Here is a 13,961-nt window from a genome sequence, read left to right as displayed (position 1 = left end):
TACATGTCCATCACTCAAAGGTCTTTACAGCCGAAAACAGCAAAAGACCAACAATTATTTCAATGTTTTTTGCACAAAATTCTGTTTTATTATGTACGGAAAGCACATACTCGCTTTCTCCCGCTCTCTCCCCCAGTGAAATGCACACACACTCGCACAGAAGCGTATTGTCAGCGCTGCTCTGACCATTTTTTATCAGTAGTTAGTTATATCAACTTAAATGGTAATAGGTAATAACAACACTGTTTTTGAAGCAGATAAACTTACAGTTTTGCTATTAGTAGAGAGGCTGCTGCTAAACACTGTTGAGAGACCACAGACTTGGATAATTCACACACGCTTAATCTCTCTCTCTCTCTCTCTCTCTCTCTCTCTCTCTCTCTCTCTCTCTCTCTCTGTCTCTAATAACTGCATTAATCACTGCATCAGTCTGCTATCAATGCTCAAACCTCCGCTCTAAAGCAATGTTTTGGAATTAGCATCAGAGGATGAGATGCGTACGAAATTAGTCCTACACATAAGAGCATTTTAAGGACAAAAACCTGACAAATGTCTTGAAATACATCTTTTGAACAATGTCACAAGGTGTGGTAATCGTTAAATAGCCTAAGCAGAATAATTGACCCCGGGTCCATTGAATTATTAGAAAATAATGCATTATTTTAGAATAATTCAATAGCCTGTTGTCAGTTATTCCTTACTTTATGTTCTAGACACCATGCAAGGTGATTTTCCCTGAAATGTATTTTCTAGCCTGGAAATAACGGCACTGGAACAGTGCATCTGCCCTATTCCTGGACCTGGTCTCTGCCCTGAGCCCGTAATTGGACTGGTCTGTCTTCAGCAGGTGAATGGCTCTCTCATTTGAATATCAACCATGTCCACATGCTGGCGGCCATGACAGCTTCATTACCGCCATGTGTGAATGTGACGGGAGGGGTAATGCATACACTCATGCCCAGTGTACTCTCAGCCTTCACACGCATACACCCACAATCTCTCTCTCTTTCTTTCTCTCTCTCTCTCTCTCTCTCTCTCTCTCTCTCTCTCTCTCTCTCTCTCTCTCTCTCTCTCTCTCTCTCTCTCTCTCTCTCTCTCTCTCTCTCATATCACAGACAACTCAACAAACCCTGTGTGGTTTAATAAGACAGCTTCAGCAGTGTGTCCTCTCAACCCCAATTTGGTGTGCTCCCTGCTGCCCTCGCTGGTCTATGCTGAGTAGAGGAGGTCCAAAGGTGACTTTACCTGTCAGTCATGCAGCCGGGAGCCCTTTGTTTCCCCGATTATGAATTTATAATGAATATCACCCTCACCTCCGGACGACACAGTAATCTAATTAATGTAGCAAATGTGTCAGACGTGTTCTAGCTAACGGCATATGACATTAGCATAGCATATAGCTTCCTTTAGCAGTCTGTATAAGCAGTCTTTACAGATGGTGAACAAGGTTTAGGAATCACTTTTTCCTAATTTCAGTACACAATCTGGCCTTAAAATAGATTTACTCTTACACTGCAATCTCACAGATAACTTTCTTTGTGCTATCGGAAAACAGTATGTCTAAAATTAGTATGTCTGCTGCATCGCACAACATTGTCATGTTAAGTGTGTACACCATTGTAAAAAAAAGAAGTGCACTTCTTATACTTGCATAAGCATAACTTATAAAAAGAGTAATTACAGAAATAACTTAAATGTGAACTGGATATAATGTTTTTGGACACTTAATTGCATGTTAATTGCAATTCAAGGAAAATGTATGGTAGCTTAAAATTATTTGTGGTGCAATTAGCTGAACTTTAGAGTGCTTTTGTGTTTTTTTAAGTATAGGACTTATAGTCTACATCTTTATAATTTCATAATTACTGTTATATTGTACTGACAAGCTTTAATGTGATTTCTATTAAAACTTTTAATGTCATGTATTTGAATATATTTGTAATTACACATTTGTAATGTTGAAGTTGCAACTTAGTACACTTTAAAAATATTCACTTTAATGTAATATCAAATGACACATTACAGTTATAATTAATTGTGCTTTAGTATTTTAGTCAACACATCCACATAAGTGTACATTGTAAAAAAAAATCAGGTCTCCAATTGAAATTTTTCTAGTGAGCGATCACATCTAAAATGTTCAGTTGGCCAAATTGAATTTCTTGAATTTTAATTTTAATTAAATTGCATCAATTCACAGAAATTCAATTTGGCCAACTGAAAAATTTAGATGTGATCGCTCACTAGAAAAATTTCAACTGGAGACCAGAATTTTTTTTACAGTGTACTTGTTTAAAGCACCAAAATATATCTAAAAATCTTGTTTAACATTTTAATAACACTTCATTTGACATTACAATGTGTATTTTTAAAGGGTTAGTTCACCCAAACATAATTACTCACCCTCATGTCACTCCAAACCCATAATACCCAAATTAAGATATATTTGATGAAATCCGAGAGCTTTCTGAATCATCCATAGACTGAAACGTTATTACCACTTTCAAGGCCCAGAAACAAAGTATTGTTAAAATAGTCCATGTGACTCCAGTGGTTAAACCTCAATGTATTAAACTATGACTTTTTGTGAGTAAAAGAACCCCCCAATATAACAGCTTTATTCAACAATTTCTTCTCTTCCGTGTCAGTCTCTGGCGCTGTTCACGTTGTAAACACACGCTTATTTTTTCTTAAAAAAATATCTTCACTTGTATTCCGAAAATTAACGAAGGTCTTATGGGTTTGGAATGACATGGGTGAGTAATTAATGACAGAATTTACATTTTTTGGTGAACTAACCCTTTAAGGCAAGTAATTTCACTCGCCGGCCATCTTTGAAACGTCTCTCGAGCAGTTATTTAGTCATGCATGTGAAGCTCCTATCTCTTTGAATGGGGAAAAGCTTTTCACCAAGCAATTAAATTTAAAGGGGTGGTAAACCACGATTTCACTATTCTAACTTTAGCTAACGTGTAATGTTGCTGCTTGAGCATAAACAACATCTGCAAAGTTACAACGTTCAAAGTTTAAAGCAAAGGGAGATATTTGCTTTTAAAGAAATCAGTTTCTAAGAACTACAGCAAACGGCCAGCAGGCGACTACACACATTCCTCCAGGGTTGGTGACATCAACAGGCTCAATATTTACATAAACCCCTCCTCCGAGAATATTAAATAAGGGGGGGGGTGAGGCCATTTTGTATCGCGGCGCTGTTGTGGTATAGTTAGGCTGGAGTGTTTTTGCCGCGATGCCAAGGAAACGCTGTTATTTTCATCCGGATTGCAGGTCTGGGGTACTTGCTCTGTTCAGCCTTCCTTGGGACGGGGGTGCGTTGCAGAGCGTTTAACATACAGCATGTTATATGCACGTGTGTTTGAGTCAGCGGGGAATCAGGCGCGCGCAGGGCTCCCTGCAGCACATCTAACAGAGGAAAACATCCACCGTCTTCGCGATTTCAATGCCAGATTTGCACAACGTCAGCTGCGTGAAAAAAACACTGCCGGTGCGTGGATGCACGACGCGCGCGCTGCACATTTCACGGAGGACAACACAATCTTCCACAAACTTCGCGAGTTCAATACAGGATATGCACAACGGCTTGTCCTGAAAGCTGGATTTACAAACAGAAGCTGTTTACGGGCCACAACCTGTAAGTCTGATTTATTTTTCATCGATGTGTTTTCCTGTAATAGGTTGTAGCAAGGAAGTAAACAGATGACAACGCTGTTCTGCAAACCAGTCTGTTAAAAGCTCATTCATACTTAACCTGCGAACCTGACATTAGTGTAAATGATTCTTTGATTAGAGCTTTTATGTATTGTTTATCTACAGGCATGCTAAACATGGTTCTGTGTGTGATTTGGCTAACTTACTAGTTAAAGCCAGTGCTTAGTGTTCGTTTTGGGTTAGTTCTTGCGACAGATATTTGGCTATAATCGTTCTAAAAATACAAAAGTTAAAGTGCCATTCAGTAGCGATCATTATAGATCCGCAGTCTTTACTCTTGAGGACTGAACAGGTTCTGCTCGATCATCTTCACTCAAATCTTCTGGGTCTGATTCGGGCTCAGAATGGTATGGTTTTATTGACGCCGTTGTTTCTAAAACTGACCAAAGCACAGCCTCCGGTGAAGGTAAGGGGCGTGACGTTTCCGACAAACGTGCACTGCGGTTAGCGAATCACAACACACTGGGCCAGCTAACCAATCTGAGCCCACTGCGTATTTTTGAGGGACTGGCTTCATACAACCCGGAAAGCATCAGACCGTTTTACAAGGAGGGACAGAGCAGTGTAGAATAAAGGTCAAATATATGAAAAATAAGGCAATTTTTTTAAAAACGAAGCATGAACACATGTTACAGTGTACCCCACAAACACAATCAAGCCTTCAAAAGAATGTGTTTTACCACCCCTTTAATATTTGAAATCATCAATAAAATCTGACACCTGTCTCAAATTTTGTTTCTAAACGCTCAAATTATGACCAAAAAGAAGCATTTTTCAGGCTGGACAAGCCAATGCACATGTGCAAAGATGGGCAGAATCCAAACTCGGCTCATGAACCCTACGTTAGTCCACTAATACATTTCACTTGAAGGAGTGAATGAAAACGAGTGAGTGAATTCGGACAGCCGTTGAGTGTACATGCGGTGCAGATAGAATGAGTGCATTCGATAATGTCCACTATGGTTTCGGACGCCACTACAAATGGCTGTCCCTTCAAATAATGCCTTATTTGATTTTGGATTTAGCCATGGTCTTATTATTGAGCGATATGAGGGTCCATGGCTCTACCATTGGAGAAAGCTTAACGGCCAACTTGGATCACGTGTGCCTTAATAACCAATCACATTACAGCTTCTTCTTTTTTTTTTGCTAACCTTGCAGGCTTGCCTTCAAGTGGCTTTGATCCAGAGCTTTAAACAGCAGTTGCAGTGATGCAATGACTTTACCAACTGCTGATTGGCTCTTTTATTTAGAAGGCGGGGCTAATTCCGCCATATTGCACGTTGCACTTTCTATTATATTATTCATAAAGTCTAAAATATACCTAAAGTCTTTGAGTGTACTTAATTGTGTTAAGAAAGTGTAGCATACTCTCTTTAAGTACACTTATGTGGAATTTTATTTAACTGATGTATGATCTGCAAGAACAGGTTTTTATGAATATAATTTTAAGTGTGTTTTAGTACACTGCAAGTGCACATTCAAAGCACTGAAGCATTTACTTCTGTACAAGGGAAAAGGCAAATCAGTACACTTGGCGGCCATCTTAAAAAGGCAATCGGGCTATTTTCATTCATGGAATTACAGCCCCTGTCTAATTAAATGAGGAAAAATCCAAATCTCAAAAAGCTGCTTGCCAAAATCACATTTTAATAACATATTTCAAATCAGCAATAAATGATGAGACGAACGGAATCATAAAGTTTGTTTCCTAAAATACTCAAATCATTTTTGGTTATCATCTTGTGTCCTTATCTGAGTGTACAAGTATGATTCACAACTGGATTAAACAGCTGAAGGAGCTCACGGAAAAACAGATGCTTTAGATGTTACAGTATAATTCAAATGTCACCTTTCAGTTGTTCTGACTGGCCTGCTGAATAAATAATACACCTCATGAAGATGTCACAGCAAGGGCCAAGCACGTCATCTCGGAAGGTGGACAGAATGACAGTCCGCTGACATTAACCAACACAGCAGCCTGCACTGGGACTCTGCCTGTCAATGTGGTATTGCCCCCATACAAACGTAGCAGCGGCTTGTCTGTTTGACGCATACACACCTCCGGTCTCTTTTACTGGTATTTGTGCGTCCAGTGGGAGTCTCAGGCCCGGTGCTGCCAGCACTGCTATCAGGCAGCTGAGTGTGTGCAGAGCCTATTAAGACGGTCTCCATCGTTAGAGAGACAGCAGCAGCTGGCCGTCAGGGTTCTTAAGGGAGCCGTGGCGAGTGATGTTCAGTGGGCAGGCGATTAGAGGAACATTTCAACCTGTTGGGCGAGTCTTCACATATGAACCTTTACCTGAAGTTTGAAAGGTACGAGCAAGGCAGGAAAAGATGGGGCAAGCAAGGGAATATCCTTTTAGTGAAAATCTCAGTCTTACTTAGAGCTGAATTGTGTGATTTCTGTGCCTCTAGCATCACCAAAAGGAATTGCAAAAATAATGGTTTCCGAACAGGTTTTCAACCTCAAACTCCCACCATAAATTTTTCCAGGTCTCCATAGAAAATAATCTTAAAATAATAAATGATAAATAATAATTTAATAATAAATTAATGCTATTTAGTAAAAGTCCCACTAAATAGAATCGGCTATTGGTAAAACATCTATTTTAATGAAATAAAAAGTCCACTCAGCAGCCAACGTAATGTCCTTGTTCAGCTATTTTCAGTACAAGTCCTACAGTATGTACTTGAATGGGGAAGGCTGCAGTCTCTGAAATTTTTTGTCAATGTCAAATTTAAATGACATATTTTTCAAATATATTATTATATATTTACAATATAATAATAAACAATAAATACATAAATGCACAACAACAATGCAATTTTGAAGAAACCCTTCCAACAATGATATCATCAATTGTGCCTAAACTCAAATCAAGTGTTTTTGTCCTCCTTTATTTGTAAGACAGGACCTCCATTTGTCTATCAAAAATTTGATTGAGTTCTTTTTTCAAGTGTAAGACAGGACTATTGGTGCCGTATTGAGCGTAATGTCTCTCACTCATTTGATATGATTGTAACCTGCCTTATGTCTCTGACTGGACCATACTAACAGGGCTGCCAACTCTCACACCACAAATCCTTTTTCTCACACAGTTAAACATAGCGGAAATGAAAATTCTGTCATTATTTACTTACCCTCATGTCGTTCCAAAGACAAATTAAGGTATTTTACTGAAATCTGAGCCAGTTCTGTACTCTCCATTGACAGCTATACAAACCACCATTTTGATGCTTCAAAAAGATGCAAGAACAAACCTCATTGGTTCTTGTGGAAGCTCAAACGTGCTGCGTAACACGAGAATGAACCTCATTGGTTCTTGAAGAAGTTCAAACGTGATGTGTAACACGAGAATTAACCTAATTGGCTCTTGCAGAAGCTCAAACGTGATGCGTAACACGAGAATGAACCTCATTGGTTCTTGAAGAAGTTCAAACGTGATGTGTAACACGAGAATTAACCTAATTGGCTCTTGCAGAAGCTCAAACGTGATGCGTAACACAAGAATGAACCTCATTGGTTCTTGCAGAAGCTCAAACGTGATGCGTAACACGAGAATGAACCTCATTGGTTCTTGCAGAAGCTCAAACGTGATGCGTAACACGAGAATGAACCTCATTGGTTCTTGAAGAAGTTCAAACGTGATGTGTAACACGAGAATTAACCTAATTGGCTCTTGCAGAAGCTCAAACGTGATGCGTAACACGAGAATGAACCTCATTGGTTCTTGAAGAAGTTCAAACGTGATGTGTAACACGAGAATTAACCTAATTGGCTCTTGCAGAAGCTCAAACGTGATGCGTAACACAAGAATGAACCTCATTGGTTCTTGCAGAAGCTCAAACGTGATGCGTAACACGAGAATGAACCTCATTGGTTCTTGCAGAAGCTCAAACGTGATGCGTAACACGAGAATGAACCTCATTGGTTCTTGCAGAAGCTCAAACGTGATGCGTAACACGAGAATGAACCTCATTGGTTCTTGCAGAAGCTCAAACGTGATGCGTAACACGAGAATGAACCTCATTGGTTCTTGAAGAAGTTCAAACGTGATGTGTAACACGAGAATTAACCTCATTGGCTCTTGCAGAAGCTCAAACGTGATGCGTAACACAAGAATGAACCTCATTGGTTCTTGCAGAAGCTCAAACGTGATGCGTAACACGAGAATGAACCTCATTGGTTCTTGCAGAAGCTCAAACGTGATGCGTAACACGAGAATGAACCTCATTGGTTCTTGCAGAAGCTCAAACGTGATGCGTAACACGAGAATGAACCTCATTGGTTCTTGCAGAAGCTCAAACGTGATGCGTAACACGAGAATGAACCTCATTGGTTCTTGCAGAAGCTCAAACGTGATGCGTAACACGAGAATGAACCTCATTGGTTCTTGCAGAAGCTCAAACGTGATGCGTAACACGAGAATGAACCTCATTGGTTCTTGCAGAAGCTCAAACGTGAGGCGTAACACGAGAATGAACCCTCATTGGTTCTTGCAGAAACTCAAACGTGATGCGTAACACGAGAATGAACCTCATTGGTTTTTGCAGAAGCTCAAACGTGCTGCGTAACACGAGAATGAACCTAATTGGTTCTTGAGGAAGCTCAAACGCTATGCGTAACACGGGAATGAACCTCATTGGTTCTTGCAGAAGCTCAAACGCGATGCGTAACACGGGAATTAACCTCATTGGTTCTTGCAGAAGCTCAAACGTGATGCGTAACACGGGAATTAACCTCATTGGTTCTTACTCGAGAATGAACCTCATTGGTTCTTGCAAATTGGAACTATGGAGTAATTAATGAAATAATTTTTTGGTCACTAACCCTTTAATGTGGCGTGACAGATCGATGTATCACCTCAGTTCTGATCTGTCCTCCTCTTTATTACTAATTATAGCACCAAAGAAACATGAATCAACAGCAGAAAGTATGTTGAAAGATAACAATAACAGCTTACAGAAATGTATCATGTCTCATGTAATTGGTCAAGAGTGTTCACTTTCAACCATGGAAAGACGTGAATAGAACAATAGCATGTTAGTTAGCTAGACAAATTAACTCTAGAGTTTTTTGCTACAATATATGCTAATAATAATACCAGCAGACAGGTTTTCTTCAATGTTTACAGCTGAGAGAGATTTGTTTCCTTGAGAAAAAATATATATGTACGTAACTCTTTATAACTTACCGGATCTTTAGCAAAATAAACCGATATTGAATCAAGATCAGAATCGAATCACAAGCTTATGAATTAAATCCCCAAATAGGCAACATAATTCTCACTCCAAGCTAAAAAAAAAAAAAAAAAAAAAAAAGGCAGCCCTGATACAAACCAGCCAACCATTCACCCCTTGGCTTGTAAAATACATTTTTTGCTTTGATGATTTCAGGTATAAACTACTTTATTGAATAGTACACTCTAAAAAAAAAAAAAAGGTTCTATATGGCACCAAAAATAGTTCTTGGCTCGTAATCATAGGGGAACCTTTTTTAGTGCTATATAGCACCATTTTTGGTGCTTCAGTGGTTCTTCAGCGGTTCTTCACCGGTTCTTTGACTAAGGTGCTATATAGCACCTCTGAAGAACTACTGAAGCACCAAAATTGGTGCTATATAGCACTAAAAAAGGTTCCCTTATGATTACGAGACTTTTTTTTAGAGTGTATTGTTTGCGGCTCTTTTTTAATGGTTTTATTTTGATGGTTAGAATTCCTTTGTCCTCCTGTTCTAAAATGTCTTGATGATTTGATGTCCCAGTCAAAGACTGCGAGAGCAGTGGATGATTTGAAAAGTGAAAATATTGCTTGCTTTGAGGGCTTACTCTTTTATTAAATATTTATGATTTTGCAGGGACGAGACCGTCAGTCATGGAAAGACAGAAGAACGGCGGCGCCATCTGCCGGTAAAGTATGGCCTCGCCTGATTGTTAAATATTTATGAGAAGGCACAATTTGTATGACATCCAGACAATGATCTTTTATGGCTAAGTATGGCAGTAAAATTGTTTGAGTAGAGATTATTATTGGGAATTTAGCTCTGTGAGGTCGGGTTTAAATCACATAATGTCCTAATGCTCTGTATTTGCTTATTAGGATGGGGTTATTGCGTTTTAGGGACTTCACACGCAAGCATAAATTCCCTCTCGTAAACCTCTCAGTGCACACATCTGTAGTTTTAACAACAAGCTGTCTCCCACACAGGCCACATTATGCTTTTATACATTCATTTGATTGCCAAGTAAGACATTAATGTGTGCACTACTGTGGTTTAAATAATTTAATTTATTAGATTATCTTTATTAATACAGATTCATCAGTACAGAGACAAAACAGCACTGTTTCACTCAACAATAAAACTAACTTTTTTCATGTTTCCTTGTCCCTCTTCAAGCATGGGCTGTAATCTTCACTGTTGAATGTTATCTTCTTCAGCAATGCCTTTGTAAATCTATAGCCTACCTATACAGTAAATTGGCTTCATTGTATTGGCAAGAATTAGTCAATCACCCTGATTCACAGTGCATATCTTTCTCCTCTTCCATGTTCTCTTCAGATTGAGAATCAAAGCGTTTGTTTCCTGGGCCGAAACTGTGAATGGCCTCAGACACAGTGTAGCAACTCCTGCCTTCAGCACAGGCCTCCATTTGTTTCACACTCAGATGGGACTGTAGGAAGAGGTGCAAGCAACTGTCCGACAGCAGAACCGGACTGTGTACCACGCTGGAGGATGTAAGCATATAACTGATCACCATTACTGCATTTTTTATGATTCGAGATATACAGTTCCTGAAATATGTCACAGTTCTCAAGCTAAATGCATTTTTTCAGTCATGGTTTTATGTTTTAATGCTACGTTCTTTAGGGTTATTCTGATACTTACGTTTCTAGAAATTTTCGGAGACCCTCCATGCGAGCTCCAATTTCTCTGGCATTGTTGAGACTGAAGAACGGGTTTTTTGGAGGAAGTTTGGGAAGATGGGTTCTGCAATTCAGAGACAACCACAAATATTCATGCGTCACACAGAAAGTTGCCCAATGACTAAGACTTGAATATGTCTGCAATACAGCTAAATAATTACACTCTCAGAAAAAAAGGTAAAGTGCTGTCACTGGGGCGGTACCCTAAGGTACAAAAGTGAAAATGGTATCACCCCTAAATGGTACATATTAGTGCCTTAAAAGGTACATATCAGTACTTTAAGAGTGCATATTAGTACCTTAAGGGTACATATTAGTACCTTTTTGGTTTTGTACCTTAGGCTTAGGGTACCGCCCCAGTGACAGCACTGTACCTTTTTTTCTGACAGTGTATGGTAATTAGCAGTATTGTTTTTGTTAACTATATTGAAAAATGTTTTTGTAAAAAAAAAAAAATAAAAAAAAAATATAATTTAAGTATTAGATAAAAACGAAAATAACAAAAAACCAAATTGTCTAAGTTTAAGATGGAGTACTAAAATTACAACAAAATTACTAAAACTTACACTAAAATGAAAATATATACATAATACTAAAATAACCCTTTCCAAATAATCATGAATTATATTTCAATGAATTGAGATGTATATTGGGTCAATGACGTGACAGTAATTTATTCCAAAAATACATTAAACATGTAAGTCACACATGTACAATGACTTTCATATACCTCTTGATAATCATGCTTTTAATATCTGCATGCAATTTTTTTTTTAAACGTCAGGGTGATATAACTCTCCTGATATCATAGTGAAGAATATCAATGAATATATACACTATATTGCCACAAGTTTTGGGACACCTGCTTCTCCATGTAAATTAACTTTAATGACATCTCATTCTTAACCGTAGGGTTTAATATGGAGTTAGCCCACCCTTTGCAGCTATAACAGCTTCAACTCTTCTGGGAACTCTTTCCACAAGGTTTAGGAGTGTGTTTATGAGAATTTTTGATCATTCTTCTAGAAGCGCATTTGTGTGGTCAGGCACTGATATTGGACGAGAAGTCCTGGTTCGCAGTCTCCGCTCTAATTCATCCCAAAGGTGTTCTATCGGGTTGAGGTCAGGACTCTGTGCAGGCCAGTCAAGTTCCTCCACACCAAACTTGCTCATCCATGTCTTTATGGACATTGCTTTGTGCACTTGTGCGCAGTCATGTTGGAACAGCAAGGGGTCATCCCTAAACTAGGGAGCATAAAATTGTCCAAAATGCCTTGGTATGCTGAAGCATTAAGAGTTCCTTTCACTGAAACTAAGGGGCCAAGCCCAACCCCTGAAAAACAACCCCACACCATAACCCCCCCTCCAACAAACTTTACACTTGGCACAATGCAGTCAGGCAAGTACTGTTCCTCTGGCAACCACCAAACCCAGACTCATCCATCAGATTGCAGACAGAGAAGCGTGATTGGTCACTCCAGAGAACACGTCTCCACTGCTTACATGCTTGCAGCTGCTCGGCCATGGAAACCCATTCCATGAAGCTCTCTACACTCTGTTCTTGAGAATCTTAATCTTAATCTGAAGGCCACACGAAGTTTGGAGGTCTGTAGCTATTGAAGTTGGTGACTTCTGCACACTGTGTGCCTCAGCATGCGCTGACCCCGCTCTGTGATTTTACGTGGACTACCACTTTGTGGCTGTGTTGCTGTTGTTCCCAATTGCTTCCACTTTGTTTGTAGAGCGTCTGCATGCCTAGGTGCTTGATTTTATACACCTTTGGCCATGGAAGTGATTGGAACACCTGAATTCAATGATTTAGAGGGGTGTCCCAATACTTTTGGCAATATAGTGTGTGTGTATATATATATATCATTTGTATACAGTCGCATGTAGAGTCGCAAGGAGAGGAAAAGATTAATTTAATTATATTTTAAGTCTTTCTTAAAAATGATATAAAACCTCAAGAAACCAACATGAATAGCCTACCAATATACGTGCCTTATTTTAAAATCGATTTTAAAAAGATGCTTCCTTTATCATGGACACTGTTATACAATCACTGACCCTATTATAAACCAATTGCCATTACAATAACTGAACAAAGTAAATAACAGAAACATAACACAGTGCTTACATACATGAGCATGGCATTTTCCTGTAGCTTTTTTCTTAGCCACACAAACTCGCTGTATCTCCGCCGCACACAGGAGCTCTTCTTAGTGAAAGCCAAACTGTTTGTCTAAGTGAATATAAAATATAGAGAATGATCAGGGAGTTTCTGCCCTCTTGTTTCACTACTTTGTACTCTATATATTTTTCCATTGCACTTACATGTATACAGATTTCATAATCCATGTAGGCATGCCAGAAATCTTCCTTTTGGATGCGAGGGTCCCTCACCCACACGCCAGTGAATTCCTGCATACGTCCAAATGTGGAAAAGATCTCACGCACACGCTCACAATCTCACATTGGACAGTGACACATAGCCAGTACACTGAGGTTTCAAAAATGGGAAGAATAAAGAAGGAAGTATTTTCATGAGACATTGGCCTTGTTGACCAACTGGGGCTGATTCATGGGAACTGTAGACTGGGGAAAAACATCAGAGCTCATTTTGTGTCTCTGATTGACAGCGGTGCTTCATTTTTACCAGCCACCAGAGACGTAGCAGACCAGCAGCGTCATAAAAAATAAAAGGAGCAGGAAAAAGCAGCTGGAAAAAAATGGTGCCATAATCATAACACCTGCATGTTTGAAACAACTAGCAGTGCTTAAATAGATATTCAGGTACAGTTGACTTGTAGCCAGTGCCTGAAATGAACACTTGCCAAGCGCCAAATGCGAGTAAAAAGCGAGTGTCCATCGCCAGTTGGCCGGTAACATTTTTATAAATTGTAACATTTATGAAATGTATACATTGTTATACATTTTTTATAAAACACACTGCAACAAAATGCTCTTCTTATTTAGTATTTGTTTCTTGTTTCCAGTCCAAATATCTACAAATTCTTAAATCAGGGTGCATTTATAAGTAAAATGACAAGATATTTTTTCTTGTTTTCTGGGGAAAAAAATCCAAAATGAAGTGAGTTTTTGCTCAAAACAAGCAAAATTATCTGCCAATGGGGTGAGAAAAATAATCTTATTTCTGTTTGGGAGAGAAACAAGAATTCAATCAGAAACAAGATTATTTTTCTCACCCCATTGGCAGATCATTTTGCTTGTTTTAAGCAAAAACTCACTTTTTTTGAAGAAAACAAGTAAAAATATCTTATGTCATTTTACTTATCTAGTAAATGCAT

The 13,961-nt window shown here is 38.9% G+C and overlaps 2 protein-coding genes across 2 annotated transcripts in view; one reads left to right on the top strand and one right to left on the bottom strand.

Moving 5' to 3' along the window:
* The window catches only part of gtf3c6 (general transcription factor IIIC, polypeptide 6, alpha), a 1,355,101-nt gene that overhangs the window by 642,471 nt on the left and 698,669 nt on the right, over nt 1-13,961 (top strand). The window lies entirely within an intron of this gene.
* On the bottom strand, nt 10,001-13,136 carry snx10b (sorting nexin 10b). Its single transcript, XM_079836425.1, has 4 exons — nt 12,988-13,136; nt 12,795-12,895; nt 10,616-10,717; nt 10,001-10,455 (listed from the first exon to the last, which is right to left on the bottom strand). The coding sequence occupies exons 1-4, from the start codon at nt 13,078-13,080 to the stop codon at nt 10,239-10,241; spliced, it is 513 nt and encodes a 170-aa protein (XP_079692551.1). The 5' UTR covers nt 13,081-13,136; the 3' UTR covers nt 10,001-10,238.

This window comes from Gobio gobio, assembly GCF_949357685.1.
Source record: "Gobio gobio genome assembly, chromosome: 15".
In the NCBI taxonomy this organism is placed as follows: domain Eukaryota; kingdom Metazoa; phylum Chordata; class Actinopteri; order Cypriniformes; family Gobionidae; genus Gobio; species Gobio gobio.
The sequence above is the reverse complement of the archived record's forward strand: the minus strand, read 5'-3'. Positions and strand labels throughout refer to the sequence as shown.

Excerpts from the sequence above, each read along its gene's own strand:
- snx10b (XM_079836425.1), bottom strand. The coding sequence starts at position 13,080 with ATGCAGGAATTCACTGGCGTGTGGGTGAGGGACCCTCGCATCCAAAAG. Across the intron at positions 12,896-12,987 it reads ATTATGAAATCTGTATACAT|ACAAACAGTTTGGCTTTCAC; the intron begins GTAAGTGCAATG and ends ATATTCACTTAG. Across the intron at positions 10,456-10,615 it reads CTCCGAAAATTTCTAGAAAC|CGTGGTACACAGTCCGGTTC; the intron begins GTAAGTATCAGA and ends TACATCCTCCAG.